The sequence below is a fragment of the Dryobates pubescens genome, chromosome 3 (assembly GCF_014839835.1).
Source record: "Dryobates pubescens isolate bDryPub1 chromosome 3, bDryPub1.pri, whole genome shotgun sequence".
Taxonomy (NCBI): domain Eukaryota; kingdom Metazoa; phylum Chordata; class Aves; order Piciformes; family Picidae; genus Dryobates; species Dryobates pubescens.
In genome coordinates this window covers 2,016,889-2,038,977 of record NC_071614.1, presented here as the reverse complement: position 1 = coordinate 2,038,977, position 22,089 = coordinate 2,016,889, and the positions used below count along the sequence as shown (strand labels likewise).

Below are 22,089 nucleotides of genomic sequence, written 5' to 3'. Positions count from 1 at the left end.
TGCCGGCCATTAGGCGCCCGGCGCCGCGCAGCCAACTCCTCAGGCAGCAGCTACTTCCGCTTGGCGCCTCCCGCCGTGCGTGCGTGCGCGCTCCCGCCGTGCGTCCCCCGCCACGTGACATGGAGGCGGGAACGCGGAAGGGAAAGGTCAGCGGCGACGACGCCGGCGGAGGGGGAGCGGAAGGTCAGGGAGCCGCGGAGCGGAAGTGGGAGCCGGAGCTTCGTCCGCCATTGTGGGGAAGCGGAGCCTTGGAGCAAAAGAGACGGGGGGGGGGGTTTGAAAATAAGCGGTGCTGCAGTCCGGCCGGCCGGCTCCTTCGCAACGGGAATCTGATCGGTGGCGGAACTAAAGCGAGCCCAGGTAGCGGCGACGACAATCAGGCGGCGGGGAGGAGGAGGAGGAGGAGGAGGGAGGAGGCTAGCGGCCCCGGCGTGCGGAATCACTCGAGGCCCAGGCGGAGCGAGGGGATCGCGGCTCCCCGTGAAGAATGTCAGCCACCAGCGTCGACCAGGTACAAACTGCGGGGTGGAGGGGTGCGACCGCCCGCTCCATGCCCTTTCCTCTTCTGGCCTGCCGAGGAGCGGGGTGGGGGTGGGGGGATGGGGGCGGCGGCCGGGCGGCCACCTGCACCTTCCCTTGCCGCCGGGGCGGCGCGGTTCGCGGCCTCCTCCCTCCTTTCCTCCTTCCCGCCGCCATGGGCAGCGGCGATCAATCGGAGCCGGCGGCGCCCGGGATGGCGGGGCCCCTTTGCCAGCCCGCCAGCCCCTATTTATAACCGGTGATCCGCGCCAGAGCCGCTCCGCCTCCCCGCCCGCAGGGCCCGCCGGCGCTCGGCCCCGCGCCTCCCGGACCGCCGGCTCGGCCCTTTTGTGTGCTCCCCACCCGCAAGCGAGCCCTGCCCGCCCGAGCCCCTCCGGGCTCTTGTTTCCTCTTTCCGCCCCGGGAGCGCCTCAGCGCCGGGCTCCCCGCAGCGCCGAGCTCCGTCTCCTCTTCCCTACGCACCCCGAATTCTCCCTGGCTCCTGCTTGCCGCATCCTTTCCCTTCGTGCCTTTCTCTCTCCTCACCCACCTCCTCTCCCTTCGGGCCTCTGATTTCTGCTCCTTCCCCGGCGGCCTCCGCTTTCCCAGCTGTTCTCTGCTTTTCTCCACGCGTTGTGCTGCACTTTTTTTAGTTAGCTCTTCGCTAAGCTTAAGAGTTCGGTATTTTTTTTTTTATCTTTGCCCTTTCTTTCCGGCTTGGAAGCTATTTTATCTTGTTCTGCGCTTCCTCCACGGGCCTCTGCCCCTCTCCGAAAGTTCTGGCCCTGCAGTCCCCTCTCCCCTTTCATTTTCTCGCTGTACATTTAACGCTTTCTGTCATTTTGCCTCGCTGCGTGCTCTCCGGTTGCCTTTTAGGCACTTATTTTTAGCTCACAGGCCTCTTAGCTTTTTATTGCTCGGCCTTCCAGGAAGCCTCCTTCCCAACTTTCGCAGTTCCACATCTCTTGTTGATCTCTGCATGCCTTTGTGTCTGGGTTAGTTTCATCCCAAAAGAGGAGTTGAGGTTTTTAAGTTTACAGAGGTTTTTTTTTTTCCCCCTCTGGTTTGGGGAGTGGGAGGTGAGTAACCAGAGCAGCTTTAGATGGAGCAGTGTTGAAGAGTCTTCTGATAGCTGTGAGGCTGATGCACATAGAAGCAAGATGGAGGGGATTTCCTCCTAAACTTTCAAACCCTTGAACACTGAGGTTTGTTTGGGATTAAAAATTGTTAGAGTGGTAGAGCCTGGAGACCCACTCAAAGCTTAGTTGTACACGTGTGAGATGACTTGGATTTTCATGGGCTAGTATTTGTTTTTCTAAGCTATTTTGTTTTGCTGTAGAAGAATTAAGGATCCTGTAACCCATACTGGTGAGTGAGACTTAGTGCATGACAGATTAACAGTGTTTTGCAATGACTAATCCTAAAAAAAAACCCCAACACACAAACCCAAAACCTCCTTAAGGTTTTATTTCCTTGGGTGAAAGCTTCACACAGACAGTAGCATTTTCTCAGTTTAATTGCCTAGACCAGGAATTCACAGCTCATTGTTCAGCCTGAGATATCACTGCAAATTCCTTTGGTGATCTAAAAGGTATTGGCAGTGTAGGTTATCCCCTAATAAGTGCCCATCAGTCACCTTAAAAGAGGACATCTGATGGTGGAGTTCTAGTACTGGCAGTAATCTGAAGGTACTTTCTTTGTCCTTCTATTCCCTGCTTTATTTGTTGCTTCTGTTTCTCAGAGAGGGCTGTCAAAACCCAGTTATTTTCAACACCACTGAAGCTTCATGTGCTGTAAAAGGCCAGATTGTTTCAGTGGGGTTTGGTGAAGTTCTTTCAGTTTAGAAATGATTTTGTTGGTTGTTTCACTGGTGTAATTTTCATAATCACAGAATGCCAGGTGGGAAGGGGCCCCCAAGGATCATCTGGGCCAGGATCTCCCTGGAGGTGTTCATGGCCAGGTTGGGTGAGGCCTTGAGCAACCTGGGCTCTAGTGGAAGGTGTCCCTGGCCATGGCAGTGGGGTTGGAACTGGATGATCTTTAAGGTCCCTTCCAAACCAAACTATTCTGTGACTCTATGGTCCAACCTTTGATTGTATAAAATAGCACCATACTTTCATGGCAGTGTGCTTTTAATACTGGTATTTCAGTTGAAAAGAGTAAAATTGTGAAATACATGGAATTACCCTGAGAGGATTCTAACTGAACTTGTTTTACTTTCCCCCCCTCCCCTGCTTTTCTATATACAGAGACCTAAAGGACAGGGAAATAAAGGTAAGTTGACTCCTTGTATTGCTGTATAATTTTCTAATGCTGTTGTTAATGGAGGTTAATGTGTCACAGGCACTCGGGGGAAGAGAATGTGCCTGTAGGATGTCTTATTTCAGAGGGAGATGCCAGGAAATTGTGTGCCAGGATGTTATTTCCCAGTGTTTTTCCTCTGCCACAGTTCAGCATGTTTCATTTTGCAAATCAGAAGTGGGATGATCACACAACTGTTTCTTTGAAGCTGACTTGGTGATGTGCTTGTGTAATCTCTTTTTACCAGTACACCTTGGGCCTTGCTGTGTGGTGAGTACTAGAAACATCAGGAAGAGGCTTCGGACCGGCTTCCTTAGCTTGTGAGACCACAGCCACGTGGCTTTAGTTACTCATATCTGTGAGCAGAGCACATCATCTTCCTGCTTCTCCAAACTGTTGTGGCCTTTTCTCTTCAGTGTCAGTAGAGAAGATTCTCTTGGTGTTTGCAAGCTGCCTGCTTTTCTCCTTTTGTCATCTTTCTGTCAAAGGCTTAGTTTTTAAATACCATGCTCAGTGGGGTTTCTTCTCTCCCACAGAAACAAGGAACTAGCTCTTAATAGTCTGCTCTCTGAAATTCTTGGCAATCTGTCTCAAACAGCATCTCAGATGGTATCTTGCCATTTATTTCTGGTCTGGAATTTGTTACCTTTGATATCAAAACTAATACTCTGTCCAGGAATGGTTTTGCCTGATCAGTACACTTGTGTCTGGTTTAATCCTTAGGTGCTATAAAGCAACATGTGCACAGCCACCTTCGTGTGTTGTTGTGCTTACCACTTCATGCACTTAAACTTTTTGAGCTCATGTAATCTTTGCCCTTCTCTGTTTGTTATCTGAACTAATCTAATTGCTTTCTGTGAAGTCTCATTTAATGTTACCTGCAGTGTACTCACTGTGGTTTTCTGTGTCCAGATTAGCTGGTACATGGTTCCTGAATCTCACTGAATTTAGCTTGTTCCTTTTAGTTTCTCTGCATTCAGCTCAAAATGAAGTTGTGTTATCTCCTCAGACCTTCTCAATTTGATCATCCTTGAAAGCTTGCCCTCTCATTCTCATATTTCTACCTTTTTTTTGACCTAAACTGAAGCTTTTAACTGTGTCTTTGAAAACTCCAGTGAAACAAAAGCAATAATCTCCTGCTTTCTGTTAAATTATTTGGTGTAACATCAGTTTAGTGAAACTGAGTTAGGATTAAGCAGTAAAGGGCTGGGAGACTGAGTATGGCAGCAGAGTGTGGCACGAGGAGCTGGCTTTGGGTTAGAGACCTTTTTCAAGAGGATAAATGAAGTCAGTATCAGCAACCCTTACTGACCACATGTTAGCAGACAGTAATCTTTTCCATGTGTCATGACGGGTCCCGGCTTAAAGGAGCTTCAAGGGAAGATGTGATACAGAGCTACCAACCTAATCTGAAATTATTTGTCAGCATGAGAGTAGTAGCATTAAGGAGGGTGTTTAAAAGGTGACTGTCCAGATTAGCTGGCACATGGTTCCTGAATCTCACTGAATTTAGCTTGTTCCTTTTAATTTCTCTGCATTCAGCTCAAAATGAAGTTTGTGTTGCCTTCTCAGTTTGATCATCCTTGAAAACTTGCCCTCTCATTCTGATATTTCTCCCTTGTTTGGACCTAAACTGAAGCAGGAGAAGGGCTGCATGGAAATCGAGTATTTTCCATTGTGAAACACAAAATGTCAGTGGGAGATAGCTGTAGTAGTATTGTCTAGTGAGCTGCTTTGGATGCTTGCTTCTAGCTGCTGGTGAGTTGTTCTGTGCTGTTCCCCTTGACCAGCATTTGTGGGATTGAAGTTCCAGTGTGTAAAACAGCTATCCATCTGTTGTGTCAGATATTAATGTTGGCATTTCAGAGGCTTGAATGAGTAAATTATCACGAGTTGGAAGTTTCCCTCTTCTCATTGTCAGCTACTCTACAGTTGGCATAAAACATGAGGACTGGCATCATTCCAGTGGTGTCTTACAGTGGGGTGCTGGTGGGGAGGAATTGGAGTTCTTAGAGTTGTGGTTTTCCCCTCCTACCTGTGTCAGGAAAGTGCTGACTGTTTTTTGTATATCACTTTTGGATGTGTGATAGGCATAAATGGCAGCAGTAGGTTTAAAACAAGAATAAAATGTTTGTGTGTGTGTTTATTCTCCAGATTAATTAAAGTGCAATGGCTTCTTCTAATGAAAATTTAATTCTTAAGCCTTTGGCCATCATTTGTCCATTATGCAGGTGGTTATTCAAAGGACAGCAGCAGTTAAAAGCATATCAACTTAAAGTTCCTTTACTTGAGGAGTTTCTTCCCAACATCTGATGACTTTGTGTGTTTTCAGTGTTTGCAGAAGTATTTGGTGTTTGCAGGGTTGGATTGACACAGATATTTTTAGCAACTCTAGATTAGTTTCAATTAGTATTCTTCATCACTGCCCTGTTCAGTTGGAACACTTAATGTGGAATTTTGGGGAATGAGGCATGCATCTTAATCTGTTTGCTCTTGTTAAACCTGTGTGTGGGCTACATCCTTCATTATAAATACATTATGGAAAGTTGGGAGTGAAAAGCCAAAGCAGCACACTTCTGGTAAGGCTGTTTCCCTGGGAAGGGATTCCATTTGCTAGGAAAGATGTCCACACAGAACTGTTTCGTGTCACTGACTTCAGAGCTCAATAGAAAATAAATAAAGTCACACTTCCAAGACTATTCTCAGTTGGCTGTAATGGCAGTCCAAAAATACTTCTGTCTCAAGTGACCTTTAGATACTTCTGAAACAATAAACACAGCAGATGCACATTGTATGAAGATTAGTTGTCAGGATGAGGAGATTAATTTTGATAGGATTCTAGTCTTGACATGCAGCTGTTTATTCCTTTCTTTGTGGTTGCATGCCTTTAAGAAACTTGTATCCCTTCGTGGATGGTTCTCATTAGAACAGAATTGTAGTTGAGAATTGTGCTCTCCAGACTATTTCATTAAGCCTGAGCAGTGGGCATGGCATGGACAAAAGATCTTGAGGCTCAACCCGTGTGTGGCTGTGCCAAAGAGAAAAAGGAATAAAGTGTTCCAGCTCATTAACATGTTACCATTGTGCGTAAATTCAGGATGATTAATGACCTTAACTGAAACTATTTGGGGGTGGGGGGAACCCAAACCTAAACCCCTAACAACCCAACCATGTAATTTCAGTTTAAATTTGGGGTTTCACTTCAAGACACTGTTTTCCTGAGTTCTAAAACTCACCATTGCTTGTCATGCTTGGCTCTACAGTACCAACTTGCAGTGACTGAAGTGTCAAGTGTTCTGACTTCTAAAACTCCAGCAAGACATTCAAACCATGAGTTGCTTTCTTCCTTCCCAGATATTTGCTTTGGAAACCTCCTCATCTGTTGTTCTTTGTTAAAAGGATAGATTTTCAGCTTTTTTTTCCACAGCTGTCTGAAACAAATATTTTTTTCCCCCAGAGTTTTTGTTATTCCTTGTAATTATTCCTTTGTCCTTTTTCAGCTAGTTTCATTCCCTGAAGGCAGTTTGGTTCAGAGGTGTTAAAGTCAGACATGATAAAAATGGAAGTGACTTGGTCCAGGCACCACTTAGTTTGCAGTGTGAACTCTGGGTTGCAAAAAGAGCCCTCAGTGAAGCAAAAGAAAACCCCTTTCCTCTTAAACAGTATCTCCAGAAAGCTGAAGGTTTAGTTCCACTGCTCAGCAGCTTTTATTTAGAGAGAGAAACCCCAGAGGCAGCTCCTAACTCAGTGTCTCCTGTCAGAAAATGGGGGGTGGTGTTGTAACTTCTGCTGCTGTGGTTTTTCAGTGCACCCTAACTGATCCCTCTAAAAATTGTTCATTTTTGGTTTGAGACTTTTGCACTGCATCTATTTGATGAATGACCAATAAAGGGTGTTCTGGAAAGCAGTGATTTTTATCTTCTTCATGTTGTGTAATTGCAAATTGCTGGGTTGAAGTCGCTGTTCTGCTATGCACCATGGGGAAACAATGGAACTTAGGGAAAATGTGTGCAATTTGACTTTAAATAGTAGCCTGGGGGAGGGTGGAGAGACACTACAAGTGATTTGGGCAGCTGGAAAATACCAGGTAGGTGTAATGCCTGAGATGAAATGGAAGGTAATAGGAGGCCAAGGAGAGCAGGTAGGAAGAGATTCCATCATACGGTGCTAGATGGGTTGGGAAAGGATTGTAATCACCTTTGAGGACTTTAGCTCTTGTTTCTGTCTTTATTTGTGCTCTCTGAACTTCAGAGATGCAACTAATGCAGTAGAGGGTAATATTTATGTAGGAAATAGAGAGTTAAGTAGCTGGATAGTGATGCCCTTCATGGTTTTCTTGGTGGGTAACTGGCTTTCCTCCTGGCAGGATAAAGCTGTGTGTTGCAACTTTGCCTGAACCTATTGAGTGTGTCTGATCTGGTTGGTCTGCCCATTTGCACTTGGGCTGGTACTTCTGGAAACGCTGGATTTACTGCCTGTGCAAATAAGGTGTGCCTAGAGCTTTTCCTCTGTGGAGCTCAGGAAGGAACAGTCTGGATCAATCTGCTCTTGGTTGCCATCTTTCCAGACCTCTCCTGAGACCGATGGTCAACAGAATGGAACAGTTTCCCTTTTAAATTTGACAAAGGGATGTTTACTAATAATATAGCCAGTCTCAAGTGTAGAAGGGTTTCATCAAAAGCAGAAGTCTTTCCAGGTGTAGGCAGCAAAGAAGTGTTACTTAGATTAAAAGTGGAGCACAGCCCTTTCAGAGTGTGCCTAATACAGCTTTACTTTTAGTTTCAGTACAAAACGGTTCGATTCATCAAAAGGATGCAGTAAATGATGATGATTTTGAGCCATATCTAAGTAGTCAGACAAATCAGGTAAGTGAGCATTGTTTACTATCTTGGAGTTGATTTTTGGAGTTCAACTGACTTCCAAACTGATTTTTTTTTCTGATGATGTTTTGCCTGAATATCCACTGAAGTACAGTTTTAGATTGTATCTTAATGTGATGCATTAAACAGGTAAAGTCTTCTGAATTCTGGAAAAGCTTCAGTTAAAGCCCACTCTCATGTCTCCTGCTCTTGTGCTTTGACAACAGAAGGATGCAGTTACAAGAAGCTTGGGGGGGGGGAAACAAACAAAAAAAAACCCCAACCAATGCTAAAAAAAAATCCCCCAACCCTCAGAACAAACCCAACCCCCAAAACAAACTCCCACACCCTGACTTTACAGAGAAATCATCATATACTGGATGCAGTTCAAAACAAGTTTCATTGCCTCTGAGAAAATATGAACTCCTTGGACAGGAGTTCCTTGTGCACTGGTAGAAGTAGCTCACAGCTGATGGCATAATAGGTTGAAGCTTAATGTTACTACAGCTTGGAATCACTCCTTTGCCTGGGAGTAAGTGACTTATTTTCAGAGCTGTGAGTTGTCTCTAGTCAAAAGTTAGTATTTATGGAGCTCAGCTTCTCAGTTGTGCTCTTGAGAGAGGGAGAAAGTGCAGGTTATTAAAAGGCTTTCAGAATTTCCCTTGGCTTTGTTTGTTTAAATACTGCAGCATTAAGGAAGCATCATCTAGAGGATGGTAAATGTGCAGTTTTCCCTTCAAAACATCAGGAGTCAGATGGGGGTAGTCCTTCAAGTGTCTGGGAGCTTTCTCTTCTCGAGAAGGAAATGCTGTGATTTCCCATGAGTCTTGGGAAGTGGAATTTAGCAGGCCAAGTTTGTTCACAGCTTGTACTTTCTGCCCATTCTCAATAGGGTGGTAATGTTACACTTTGATTGCTGTTCCTCCTCAAACATCCTTGCATCCTTTTCACTAAAGTGTTCTGCCAGGTGCCTCCAATTAGAAGTGAGAAATCTGACCAAAAAGCTAAGAATACCAAAACTTTAAATCATAATTGTAGCTCTTTTTCTGTGTTTAGGAAACTGCAGTTGTTATGACATGTTCTATAGAGTGCTTTTTTATATCTTGGTGCTGCTGACACTGAGGCATTTTAAACCTGAAAATAAAGATAATGGTACAAAAAGTAGGGGGTTTTTAGTGCTTGGAAAAGGCCTCTTGAGGAAGTAATGGCCACATCATACAATGGCTTAGAGATCATCTCCAATCTCCCTGCCATGAGCAGGGATGCCTCTCAGCTGGACTTTGTTGCTCAAGGTCTCATCCAGCCTGGCCTTGAACAGCCTCAGGGAGGAGGCAGCCACAACCTCCCTATTCCAGTGTCTCACCGCCCTCGTACTGGTGCACTCCTTCCTAAGATCCAGTCTAAACCTACTCTCCCTCAGCTTAAAACCATTCCCCCTTGTCCTGTTGCTAAATGCCCTCATAAAAGGTCGTTCTCCAGCCTTCCTGTAGGATCCCTTCAGGTACTGGAAGGCAGCTCTAAGGTCCACCCAGAGTCTTCTCCAAGCTGACCAAGCCCAGCTCCCTCAGCTTATCCTCGTAGCAGCGGTGCTGCAGCCCTTGGATCATCCTTGTAGCCCACCTCTGGCCCCCCCAGCAGCTCCCATCTTCTGCACTGGGGGGCTGTGGTAGTTGCAAACACATCCATGCAACCCTTAGAAATGATTTCCGGCTGTATTGCGTTTTTCTTTTCCCTGAGCACCGTCATCTGCGTTGCTGATGTTTGGTTCTATTTCCTTGCAGAGTAACAGCTATCCACCAATGTCAGACCCATACATGCCTAGTTACTATGCTCCATCCATCGGATTTCCATACTCGTTAGGGGAAGCAGCATGGTCAACTGCAGGAGACCCTCCTATGCCATACTTGACAACCTATGGACAGATGAGTAACGGTGAACACCATTACATCCCTGATGGTGTCTTCAGCCAGCCTGGGGCATTAGGGAATACCCCTCCCTTTCTGGGGCAGCATGGATTTAATTTTTTTCCTGGGAATGCAGACTTCTCTACATGGGGGACAAGTGGATCTCAGGGACAATCAACGCAGAGCTCTGCCTACAGCAGCAGCTATGGCTACCCACCCAGTTCTCTGGGGAGAGCCATAGCAGATGGACAGGCTGGATTTGGCAGCGATACTCTGAGCAAGGTGCCTGGGATTAGCAGCATCGAGCAAGGGATGACCGGGCTGAAAATCGGCGGAGATATGACGGCCGCCGTCACCAAAACCGTCGGCTCCGCTCTGAGCAGTACAGGTATGACGAGCATCGCGGCCAACAGCGTGCCCCCGGTGAGCAGCTCGGCGCCTAAACCCACCTCCTGGGCTGCCATCGCGAGGAAGCCTGCTAAACCTCAGCCCAAACTCAAGCCTAAAGGTAACGTGGGCATCGGGGGCCCCGCTGTACCGCCACCACCTATAAAACACAACATGAATATTGGAACTTGGGATGACAAAGGGTCGGTGGTAAAAGCACCCCCAGCCCAGCCAGTACTGCCTCCTCAAACTATAATCCAGCAGCCTCAGCCATTAATTCAACCGCCGCCACTGGTGCAAAGCCAACTGCCTCAACAGCAGCCTCAGCCACAGCAACCGCAGCAGCAACAAGGACCTCAGCAGCAGGCCCAGCCTCACCAGTTGCAGCAGCAGCAGCTGCAGAACCGCTGGGTAGCTCCTCGTAACAGGGGCGTGGGCTTCAGCCAGAACAACGGAGCTGGCAGCGAGAACTTTGGTTTAGGTGTTGTATCCGTTAGCTCCTCCCCTTCTGGGGTGGAAGTGCACCCAGTGCTGGAGAAACTAAAGGCCATAAACAACTACAATCCCAAAGACTTCGATTGGAACCTGAAGAACGGACGTGTGTTTATAATCAAAAGCTATTCAGAGGACGATATCCATCGCTCCATTAAGTACTCCATCTGGTGTAGTACTGAGCATGGCAATAAGCGCTTGGACGCCGCTTACCGGTCCCTGAATGGCAAAGGCCCACTCTATTTGCTCTTCAGCGTGAATGGCAGTGGACACTTTTGTGGGGTGGCTGAGATGAAGTCTGTTGTGGACTACAATGCCTATGCTGGCGTCTGGTCTCAGGATAAGTGGAAGGGGAAGTTCGACGTCAAATGGATCTTTGTCAAAGACGTTCCCAATAACCAACTGCGGCACATCCGCTTGGAAAACAACGACAACAAACCCGTTACCAACTCGAGGGACACTCAAGAGGTACCCCTAGAAAAAGCCAAGCAAGTGCTTAAAATAATTGCAACTTTCAAGCATACCACCTCAATCTTTGATGACTTTGCACATTATGAGAAGCGTCAAGAGGAGGAGGAAGCCATGCGTAGGGTAAGGAATCAGGGTGGCTCTAGTGGCTCTCGCGGGTTTTCTGGGCTTGGAAACCTTGGGTTTCATGCAGCTGGAATTCCTGTGTGCAGGTGGTGAAGCAGGAGGTGGTGGGGGTTTGAGATGTCTCTACTGGTAAATTGTTTCGTTAAGAAGCAGTTCTGAGTTCTTGTAGCTTGTTTTGTTAACCGCTTGCATTGTGGGGAGCCAGGCCAGCACGAGCCGGCCCCGGCCTCTTTCACCCTTCAAAGTAAACCCTGAGCTGAGTGTGTTGCCATACCCCAAGTCATCTAGTTTAGGTATTTATGGCCTCACAGAAAGGAGCTGACACTGCAGGAGAAGCTTTCTTTCACATAACTTTTCAAGTCCAATTCTGCCTTAACACAAAGCTAACCACGACTGCTGTGAAAAGCAGCTCCTCACCTCGACTCAATGTGTCTGCTGTGCAGTTGTGAAACACAGAAGTGACGACTTGTACAGGTTCAGGATCATTTTGGGGGGTTCTGATAGTTCATTCCCTTTAAAGAAAGCAACACCTAGTTCATTTCTGCAAAGAAAAGCATCCTTAGGATAATACTGCAGAGAAACCTTGAGGTTTGGAGGCATTCCAGAAATCAGGCAAGAGAAGACCTTTAGTTCAGGCTGGTTTGTAGTACTTGTCTGTCTTGTGTGTGCTCCCTGCTAATAACACCTTCACCACTGGGCACAATATTTACTTTTGCTGTATTTATTTTCTTCCCAGGCTCGCTGGTAAGTGTAAACAGCTGATTTGTGTCGTGGTTAGCAGTGTTTCAGGGACTGCTGTGCCAGTTAGGTGATGTGCAGGCACTCAAATAGGAGCTTGCATCAGTACAGCGAGGTGGAAGTGCTCTGTGTTCATCCTGTCCCACCACTTACTGAATTAAAACCCCCCAAAACAACAAATTCCAGGCTCATTAGGGGCCTCATGGGATGTGAAGCCCTGAATTTATTCACTTCTTGAGGCTGCCACAATTCTGGCTGTGTTAAGAATTTCACCTTCACAGCCTCCTTTCTTTTGGTTTTCTGGTGCTGCAGTGCTTCCATGCCTCTTGCACATCCCTCAGTGCACACACACGTTTGTATCTCCTGCAGAGCAGTGTCATGCATACCCAAAAGCAATTTGGTACTTCTGTTGCTCAGCTCTGCAATAAATCCTCATGCTGGAAGTTTTTTATTGTTTGGAGGCAAAATGAGTGTCCCAGTTGGGAGGGGTAATGCCTTTGGATTTTAGGTTTCTTTTTTAGTTTCTTAATACTGAATATGCCCTAAATCAGTGCTGTGCCTCCCTTGCTGATAGGAGGACAGGCCTCAGTTTCAGCTAACACAAGTGTAAGGGAGAAAACTTTTTGAGGCTTTAGTACCACTTGTGATTTTGGTAGTGTTCTGGGACTCAGTTGATAACATTTCTCTGTAAGCCTTCAGTATTTTCTTAATTGTGGGTATTTGAAGGCATTTCACAAATTGTTTGCTTCAAAATTGTCTACTTCTTGTGAAAAACCTTAACCAAAGGAGTCATAATTCAGCCTTGCTCTGGCAGCTCAGGAAGATAATGGGGTTTATTTCTGGGTTTGTTCCCTCAGCAGTGGAGGAAAGCTCTGAAATGTAATAGGAGGAGCATAGCTTATTGGTAGTTTTTCTCTTCATGTTAAACTTGATCCCAAGTACCCCACTCAGCCCTTAGTAGGTCTCTTATGAGGTGGCTGTGGTGAAGCATGTTTGTGTAATGAAGTAATGTTGCTGTTTCCTTTAATATCTTCAAGGAAACTGTGTGTGTGTGACTCAGGTACCGAGCTCTGCATTACTCTCTTGTTACTACTGAGAGAAAACATCCTTGTCAAGATCCTTCTATAGCAGGAGCTGCATAGCTAGTTGTGAGGTTTTTCCCTGTTGATGGATTGGAGATGTGCCTTAAGCAAATGAGCTACTTGGGATGCAGGAAGTCCAAATTAAACTAATGACAGCTACCCAGAGATCATCTTTAGCCTTCTCTTGAGTGGTGGTTTTAAACCTTTAGGCTGCTTCTTCTATCATACAAGCTGTCTTTAAATTGTGACCATAAGAGTTGTTAACTCCTCTGCTTGAAGAATGGGTTGGAAATGCAACAGTTAAGTTCTGGTTTATGGTGAATTGAGTAATCTTTTATTGCCTAATGCCAGCGAGGCTTTTATGGAGCTCTATTTAAATTCATGCACTCTCTACTGCCAGTGGAACTGTGTAAATTTAAGTTCATGCCCATTTTCTGTGGCAGCTGTGGCAATCACTTTGCTTCCAATGTTTCAGTCATGAAAAATGTGCTTATTGCTGTTAATAAAATATTAAATGCATCAAGCAGCAGTAGTCTTGTACATGTTCCTTCAAGTTCAGTGCCTGCTCCGTTGTTGCTTAGGTGGTAGCAACCCTTCCTGCAGCCAGTGATCTAAACACAGTAAACAGCAGATGAGTTATGGATTTAATTTACTCCAGAAGTGTTCATCATTCCAGCTAACTTATCTGAAAATAATTGGTTGTAAAAGTTTAATCTTAACAACTTGGAGGGATCAATAATTAATTTCCAATATGACCCAGCAGGATGTTTTATTAAAGCCATGGCAGCACCCTTCTGAAAGAGCAGTGAGGAGTCTGTGATTAACATGAAACTTCAGGAGCTTTGTTATTTGATAAAGGTCATGTGCAAATGACTATGAATAGTCTCCTTAAGTGTAAATATAACTTATATAAATGTAAGCTTATATAACTCCAGTGCCTAACTCTCTGTGATGTGACCCTGCTGTGGGTAAGTTAGCTACCGCTGGGCTTGGAAACTCATTTGTGCAGTAATCACAGAATGGTTTGGCTTGGAAGGGACCTTAAAGATCATCCAGTTCCAACCCCTCTGCTGTGGGCAGGGACACCTCCCCCTAGACCTGGTTGCTCAAGGCTTCATCCAGCCTGGGGGCTTTGAACACTTCCAGGCTTGGAGCCTCCCCAGCTTCTGTGGGAAAGCTGTCGCAGTGCCTCACTCACCCCCCTGGAGAAGAATTTCCTCCTAATGTCTGATCTAAATCAAGCTTCTTCCAGTCTGAAGCCAGCACCCCTTGTCCTGTCACTCCATGCCTTTGTCAAAAGCATTCATTCATTCATTGTGTGAAGCTCTGAATGTCCATCCTACCATGGTGGCTGTGCTTACCATATCCGTCTTTGCTTTTGCATCTTCAGTCTTGGAGACACTTCAGTGATGTGCAAGCTCCCTAGTTACAGGCACAAGGATTTCAAGTGTGTCAGTTTTGTGTGTGCTTGGGAGATTGGTAGGGTTTAGAGTTTATTGCAGGATGGGTAGAGTGTGGAGAGGTGTGGATGTTGAAATCTGGTATCCTCTAGAGTGGGTGTGTAAGAGTTTGAGTGGTGATGTGGCTGCCTTTCTCTAGCAAGGGACAGGGGGATCTTGGACTGCTGAGTGACAGAGCTGGAATGGGATTAAACTCACAGGGGGTCTCAGCTGATAGTGACACTTGTGTGGATCTTGAACACATTCCAATAAGTCTCCTGAGTCCTTTTTGCAGAGTGGATTTAAATTCTCTGACTCTGGAACCTGGCAGGCCAATTTCTCCTGTAAAATAGGGACCTCTGTTGGGAAATCTGGGAATATCAACCATTCTTGCTGGAGAGACCAGTCCTCTTGGGAACCTGATTCCTCTGTGCTCCTAAGGGTAGCTGCCTAAGATGAGATTTCAAACCTGAACTGAGATGGATGTGTGACAGATCAGCCTTTCCTAAATGCTTTAAGTTAAGGAGCCTTTGCCTTTAAAGCAAAGGAGCCATTCTAAACCTCTTCTTCCAGAGCAAAAGCAGAGCTTTGAGTGTACCTGAAGTGCTGCTGAAGTTCATGCAGCAGCCTTCTGCTTCCTGCAGCAGCCCCTCAGAGTGCACTGCTCCTTTAAGAACAAACTGAGCAGAACTCTGGTGCTTCTCCTGCAGTTTGCAGGGAAGAAATGTGGCTGCATATTGCAAGGAGATGGCAGCCTCTGTGACTGGCCACACAGTGCTGCTGCCTTGCTTCACAGATTCATCCCCCAGCTGGGCTGGTTAGCAGAAACTCCAGTGGTGGAAAAGATGGCACTTAAAACCCCACACAGATCTGGCAAGTCTAGTGAAGCTGTTCATGTAGAATAGAATCAGTCAGGGGTGGAAGGGACCACAAGGATCATCTAGTTCCAACCCCCCTGCCATGGGCAGGGAATTGTAGATGCAGTTCATCTGGGATTGTTGTAGTTTTGTGTCAAAAATCAATTGCCTTTCACCTTCAGATTCATCTAGAAGTGATAGATTGCAAGAATTTATATCAGATGGTAAGCTGAGCTGAGTTCTTTGTGAGCATCTTTTCCAGAGGCCTGGTTCTGTGCCTGGTATTGGCAGGGAATTACAATTATTGTTCTGCTTCTGTAGCAGGGGTTAGAGTCAGTGGTGAGAAAAAGTCCCACACTCCATTGCACTCTCATGTGAAAGGTGACCAGCCAAGGTAAAACAAGTTCCATATCTCCTGATGGCAGGCTGGAATTGGAGTTACACACATACAAACATCATGAGTGGTGAGGCTTGAAGGAAAACAGTCTGAGAAATTCTTCTCTGGTGTGTTTTTTAGGCCCTGCATGTAGATATCATTTCACTTCCAAGCCTACTCTAGATCCCTTAGCACAGCAATTAACTCAGATCATCTTTTTGTTGCTTGTGAGCACCAGAGGAAGCTAAACAAAGGTGTCAGAGTCATCTTCCTGCTCCTCTTGCTGGCACAGTGATCACTGAATGCAGTCTCCATAGACAGAAGCATTCTGCTGTGAGTCTTCAAAATGAAAATCTAGAAGCTTGCTTATGTTTATTTTGGGGTTGTTTTAGTGGTGTTTTTCCACCCCCCCCCCCCCCCACATTTTAATGAACTTGGTGAAATGGCTGTCTTGGAGCTCATTCACATCTGCTCTGTCGCTGTGTGACGACCTGCAGCACTGTCAGGAAGCACTGGCTGCTTGCAGTGACAATTGGCCAATTCATCACTGCAACTATCCACCTGGGAAAACAAGCCTGGAAGGGCTTTCTTCTGGCTCAGGGAGTTCAAGCTTGGTTTCTGCACAGCTCTTCCTCATGGTGTGTTGTCATACCTCTAAAGGAGTCTGCTTTCCCTCCCCACCTCTGAACGCTTGTACCCTGTCTCCTGTGCTGGGGGATTTGAGATGTGTATTAAGTGCCTGCTGCCTTTATTATTACCACAATAAAAGAATAAGTTCTGTCCATGCTGCACTCACAATGCCTGTCTCTGCTCAAATCTAGATGTGATTCCCTTTTCACTGGGCTTTGTTCACATTCTTGCTGTTGCCAGGCAAATTTCAGATGCTGAAGCGAGTAAAATGCCATCCAAACTAACAGGGAGAGTAAACAAACTGGAAGTCCAGGCCTTGTAGCTTTTCAGACTCCCTTAATATTCTTGTGCCTGAAAGGGTTAGTTACTGTCTGGAGTTCAAATGGTCTGCAGAAGCACAGTCTCAGATGAGTATTAATTCATAAGGAGAAGGAACTGCTCTGGAGTTGTAAAACCTCCTTTGACTCCCTCTGACTTCTTGATTATTTTTAGTTTGTGCCTTGAAGTTTTCATGTTGGGATGAGGAACAGGAGCAGAGGAGTTTAGGGAGGGGGTGGCATCTCCACAGGAAACATTTGTAGGTCCATGTAAGGCTTCTAAAAGATCCTTCATGCCTGATTGTTCCTTCCCATTGAGCCAGAGGTCCCACAAGTACTTCTCAGAAAAATGCAGTGGAGTATTTTTCTCTGGTCTGGAGAGAATGCCTCAGGAGATTTACCCTCTTCAGTCTGGAATCCATAGAATGGCTTGGGTTGGAAAAGACCTTAAAGATCATGGGCAGGGGCACCTCCTGCTAGACCAGCTTGCTCAAGGCCACATCCATTCTGGCCTTGAACAATTTCAGGCTTGGAGCCTCCATGTTTTTTCTGGGCAACCTTTTCCAGTGCTTCACCACCCTCATGGAGAAGAATGTCTTCATCATGGCTAATCTAAGTGCAGCTTCTTATAGTTTGAAGCCATCACCACTCATCCTGTCACTCCATGCCTTTCCAAAAGCCCCTTTTTTAGATCTCCTGTAGGCCCCAGCTAAGCCCCCTGCAAGGCTGCTGTAAGGTCTCTCTTTGGAGCCTTCCCCAAGCTGAACAACCCCAACTGTCAGCCCGTGTTTGTAGCAGGGGTGCTCCAGCCCTCTGATCGTGGCCCTTCTCTGAACCCACTCCAACAGCTCCATCTCCTCCTCATGTGGGGAGCTCCAGAGCAGAGTGAGAAGTTGAATTCTTCTGGTTTTCACCATGCTGAAGTTCCAGTAGAGCAGTTTGAAGTCAGCAGCCGGTGAGATTGTGCCCATGAAGAGTAAACTCTTTCTAGCAGTTTCCACCTTTCAGGGTGGCTCTCTGAGGTCACTCTTGATGCCGTCACAGCTCTAAGTGCTGCTCTGGGCTGCCATAAACTGCAGGTTGTGGCTGATGCCATTAGTAGCTGAGATGGCAGGAGCTTAGCTGTGGTTCTTCTCCGCTCCTCTCCAGCTGTCTGGGTTGCAGCCCCCCCAGCGGAGCTGGCAGAGGATGCTGCCGGGAGCGCGGGCTGCCGTGCCTGCGCTGCGGAGCAGCAGGGCTCTGAGCTTCAGCCCTCAATCACAGTTTGCAGGGAAGCAGCTGAGATGTGCTACACCTTCCCTCCTGAAGCTGCTGGGAGAATGCTGCCCCTTGGGAGGTGAAGCAGCCAGCTCCAGCTATGAGCATTTTAAACACTGCAGTCAGATGCAGAATTTGAGGTTGTTTGGAGTTTGGGGTTGTTTTTGCCAGTGTAGCTGGTTTGGAGGTCAGCAGGGGTGTGTGGCTGGGGGCAACTGCAATTGGCCTGGGCAAGTTTGCAATCCTGGATGGCCTTCCAAGTGGACACCTTGAGGTGCTGGAGATTGCAACTACTCTACAGAAGCAGAAGCCATAGAATCATAGAATTGTTTTGGTTGGAAGAGACCTCTGAGATCATCCAGTTCAAGCTTCAACCTAACACCACCCCAGTGCCATTAAACCATGTCCCAAGTGCCATGTCCACACCTTTCTGGAACACCTCCAGGGATGGAGACTCCACCACCTCCCTGTGCTAGTCCCTGACCACTCTTGCAGCAAAGAAATGTTTCTTAATCTCCAACCTAAACCTCCCCTGGTACAATTTCAGGCCATTTCCTCTCCTCCTGTCACCTGATACTGGGGAGGAAAGTCTGACCCTAAACTCAGTAAAAGTCTTTCAGCAGTACCTAAAGCTTCAGTTTTTGGATCTTGGGGAAGCAGGCACTGCAGAAGACAGCAGTAGCTTGTTGGCAGGCTGCCACTGACATTGTTGCTCCTTAAAGGGGGAAGGGGATTTTTACAGGGGCTTGGGCTGATAGGATGAGAGGGAATAGATTGAAGCTTGAGGAGAGCACATTTAGACTGGAGATGAGGAAGAAATTCTTTGCAATGAGGGTGGTGAGACACTGGCACAGGCTGCCCAGGGAGGTTGTGGCTGCCTCCTCCCTGGAGGTGTTCAAGGCCAGGCTGGATGAGGCCTTGAGCAAGCTGGGCTGGTGGGAGGTGCCCCTGGCCATGGCAGGGGGTTGGAACTGGATGATCTTGAAGGTCCCATTCTATGAATCTATGAAAATGAGGCTGTTTCATTTACCTTTTGACACACATGCCAGAAGAGGAGTCACTTGTTGAGAGAAAAAGGCAATTCTAGCAGGTGTCACCTGCCACAGAGCTGTGAGGGAGGTCAGTTTGCTTTGGAGGGTAATGCTGCCTGAGGTTGGAATAACTGAGGTTTGCTCTCTGCCCGTGTTGCTGTACAGAGTGCCAAATGTCACCCTTATCTGTGGAACATTCTGGTCACTTGTGTGGAAAAATGTCAGCTTTGTCTGTCTGCCTTAAGTATTTCAGTATCATCTCATTCTCCTCTGCTCTAGTGGGGACACATCTGGAATATTTGGTCCAGTTCTGGGCTCCCCAGCTCATGGGAGACAGGGAAGTACTGGAGAAGCTTTGATGGTGCTAAGTGGTCCCTGTGAGGAGAGGCTGAGCCCCCTGGGGCTGTTTTGCCTGGAGAAGAGCAGCCTGAGAGGGGATCTGATCAATGCTGATCAACAGCTACAAGTTAGGGGCAAGAGCATGGGCAAAGACTCCTGTCAGTGGTGCCCAGTGACCAGGCAAGGGGCAGTAGACACAAACTGGAACCCAGGAGGTTCTGCTTAAACATAAGGAGAAACTTCTTTCCTGGGAAGATGCTGGAAGCCTGGAGCAGGCTGCTCAGAGAGGTTGTGGAGTCTCCTCTGGAGAGCTTCTAACCCTACCTGGCCGTTGTGCTCCTGGGCAGGCTGCTGTGGATGTCCCTGATGTAGCAGGGGGGGTTGGGCTGGATGATCTCCAGAGGTCCCTTCCAACCTCCACCGCTCCTGATTCTCTACCTTTGAGACTACATGAAAGCTGAGCTGGTGTTTTTGAAGCCTTTTTCCTCTATAGAACTCAAAATGGACTTGAAGTGTGTAACTCCTCCTTTATTTCATCCACTGGAAGCAGGCAGTCAGGACTTCATTCCCTTGCTGCTTGGGGTTTCTGTGAATTTAGAGGTACTTTGGGTTGCACAGAGCACAAGGCCAGGCAGCAGTGCAGCAGTTTGAGATGCAGAGAGGCTTTCCAGCCAGCTTGGCTGTGGGGTTGTGTGTGTGTGATACCTGTCTGGGCAGGAGCCCATGATTCTATTTGCATGTAGGTACTCCCTGAAACTGGTAGAACTGCTGTTTCATTCCTGACCATCACAGCTTCTTGGGCTGTACTTACTGCCATGGCATTTTCAGGACTGTTAGCAGTTCTTGCAGCTGAAGTCTGCCAATAGCAGAGGAATCATCTGAGCTGTGCAGGAGCAGGCTATTTTTGCATGCCTTACATGCAGGGTGAGGCACGAGGCCAGTGGTCATCTGTTCTCAGCCCTAGACATGCTCCCTTAGCATTCCAGTTTGGATTAATGGCTGATAGTGTCAGCCTCACCTTTGGAACCTGCTGTCTTACAGTGAAGTGAGTTGGGTCTCTTTTGAACCAGCTAAAAATGATTTCTAGGAGAATAAGGCAAATGTCTCTCTTGCTCTGTACTGAAATTGTGCCCTAGAGAATGTCCAGCCTTAGATGCACAGCTGGGACCACAAGCTGCTGCTTGTCAGCAAGAACTGTGCAAGCTTGGCTTTGGTGTTCATCTGGAAGCAGCTTGGAGGTTCTGCCTTGGAGAAGGCTACAACATCAAGCTGGAGGAGGGCAGATTTAGACTGGAGATGAGGAAGAATTTTCTTTCCAGTGAGGGTGGGGAGACCCTGGAAGAGGTTGCCCAGGGAGGTTGTGGATGCCTCCTCCATAGGGGTGTTCAAGGCCAGGTTGGATGAGGCCTTGAGCAAGCTGGGCTGGTGGGAGGTCTCCCTGCCTATGGCAGGGGGTTGGAGCAGATGATCTTTAAGGACCCTTCCAACCTAAATGTTTCTATCTATGAAATCCTCTGCTTAATTTGACCAAGAATGCTGTGTGTGAAGGTTCTGGGTGAGAGGGGTTCTAGTTGAGAGAGGTTCTTAACTACTCTAGTTTCCTTCAAAAAACTGAAAGGTCTCATTCCCAACTGTCTCATTTACAATCAAATCATAGAATCACAGAATCAAGCAGGTTGGAAAAGACCTCAGAGATCATCAGGTCCAACCTATGACCTAATACCCAGCACCTCCTGACAACTAAACCATGGCTCCAAGTGCCACATCCAATCCCCTCTTGAACACCCTCAGGGATGGTGACTCCACCACCTCCCTGGGCAGCACATCCCAATGACCAATTACTCTTTCTGGGAAGAACTTTCTCCTCCCCTCCAGCCTACACTTCCCCTGTTTCAATATGCTTCAGATCAAAAGGTGAAGAAGCCAGGTGCCCGGTACCCACACACTGCTCAAATGGCCAGAAGGTGTTGGAGCAAAGAATAATCTATGTATAAAACAGATAGAAAAGCCTTGCTTTTGGATGGCTGGGGTTTTGTGGAACACTTTTGCCCCTTAGTTTGACACACTTCTGTGTTTCTTTGGTGGCTTGAAGTAGCTATTTCCTGCTCCTGGGGATAAAACCAAAGCAGAAGTGCAGCCTGCCGTAGAGAAGTGGCAGCGCCGCAGGGGCCGCGAGGGGAGGCGAGCAGCTGGTGTTGAACTCTGTATTAATGTGACTTTTCCCTTTTGTGTTTCTCTTCTTCTTGTTTCTTCCAGGAGAGAAATAGAAACAAACAATAACTCTATGGAGCTGTCCTGCTAGAATTACAACACTAATGATGTAGACTCTGGAAATGCCTAATATGTCTAAGAAGACCTTATTAAAGCTTTTGGGGTTGTTTTTTTTGTTGGGGTTTTTTGTTTTCCCCTTCTTGGTTTTTTTTTTTTCCTCCTCCTCCTGCTTAAGGTGACATCTTTGAACACTTTAACACAAAATTGACTCTTCTTGTAATGGTTCTCATCAGTGCATCTGCCCTTATACTCTCTCACCAAACACACTTGAGAACTGTACCTTCGTCAAGCACTTTCTGTCCTGAAGCTTTTCCCAGTATCTGCTGTCTTTTGTATTTATGCATCCTAGCTAAGGCACAGGAGAAGGAACCAATGAAAGGATTCATTTAACTCTTGGAATTTGTTAAATACTAACCTTTAACCATGTAGAAGTGGTTCAATGATGTGAGATTTCACATGGCTTCAGTTTGATTATTCTCTCTTCTCTGTTTTTTCTTTTGCTGTTGTTGTTGTTGTAGTTTGGTTTCGTTTGGGTTCATTTGCATCGTTGGGTTTTCAGCCGTTCCACAGCTTCCAAACAAACCAACCAAAAAGCCCAAACCATGCCAGATTTAGTCCTGGAGTAAAACTCTCAAAAAGCCTAAATGTTGATGTGAAAGTTATTGTAGTAATCTTGGGGTGGGGTTGTTTTTTTTT

The 22,089-nt window shown here is 46.8% G+C and overlaps 1 protein-coding gene across 1 annotated transcript; it reads left to right on the top strand.

Moving 5' to 3' along the window:
• The first annotated feature begins 177 nt into the window (after positions 1-177).
• Positions 178-21,509, top strand: YTHDF3 (YTH N6-methyladenosine RNA binding protein F3). The gene is made up of 5 exons (XM_054179197.1): positions 178-511; positions 2,769-2,793; positions 7,600-7,685; positions 9,461-11,053; positions 21,379-21,509. The coding sequence occupies exons 1-5, from the start codon at positions 488-490 to the stop codon at positions 21,400-21,402; spliced, it is 1,752 nt and encodes a 583-aa protein (XP_054035172.1). The 5' UTR covers positions 178-487; the 3' UTR covers positions 21,403-21,509.
• The last annotated feature ends 580 nt before the right edge of the window (positions 21,510-22,089 follow it).

Bases quoted from the DNA above. Each gene is read 5' to 3' on its own strand.
- YTHDF3 (XM_054179197.1), top strand. From the start codon at position 488: ATGTCAGCCACCAGCGTCGACCAG. The intron at 512-2,768 runs GTACAAACTGCG...TTCTATATACAG, and splicing joins CAGCCACCAGCGTCGACCAG to AGACCTAAAGGACAGGGAAA. The intron at 11,054-21,378 runs GTAAGGAATCAG...TGTTTCTTCCAG, and splicing joins AGGAGGAAGCCATGCGTAGG to GAGAGAAATAGAAACAAACA.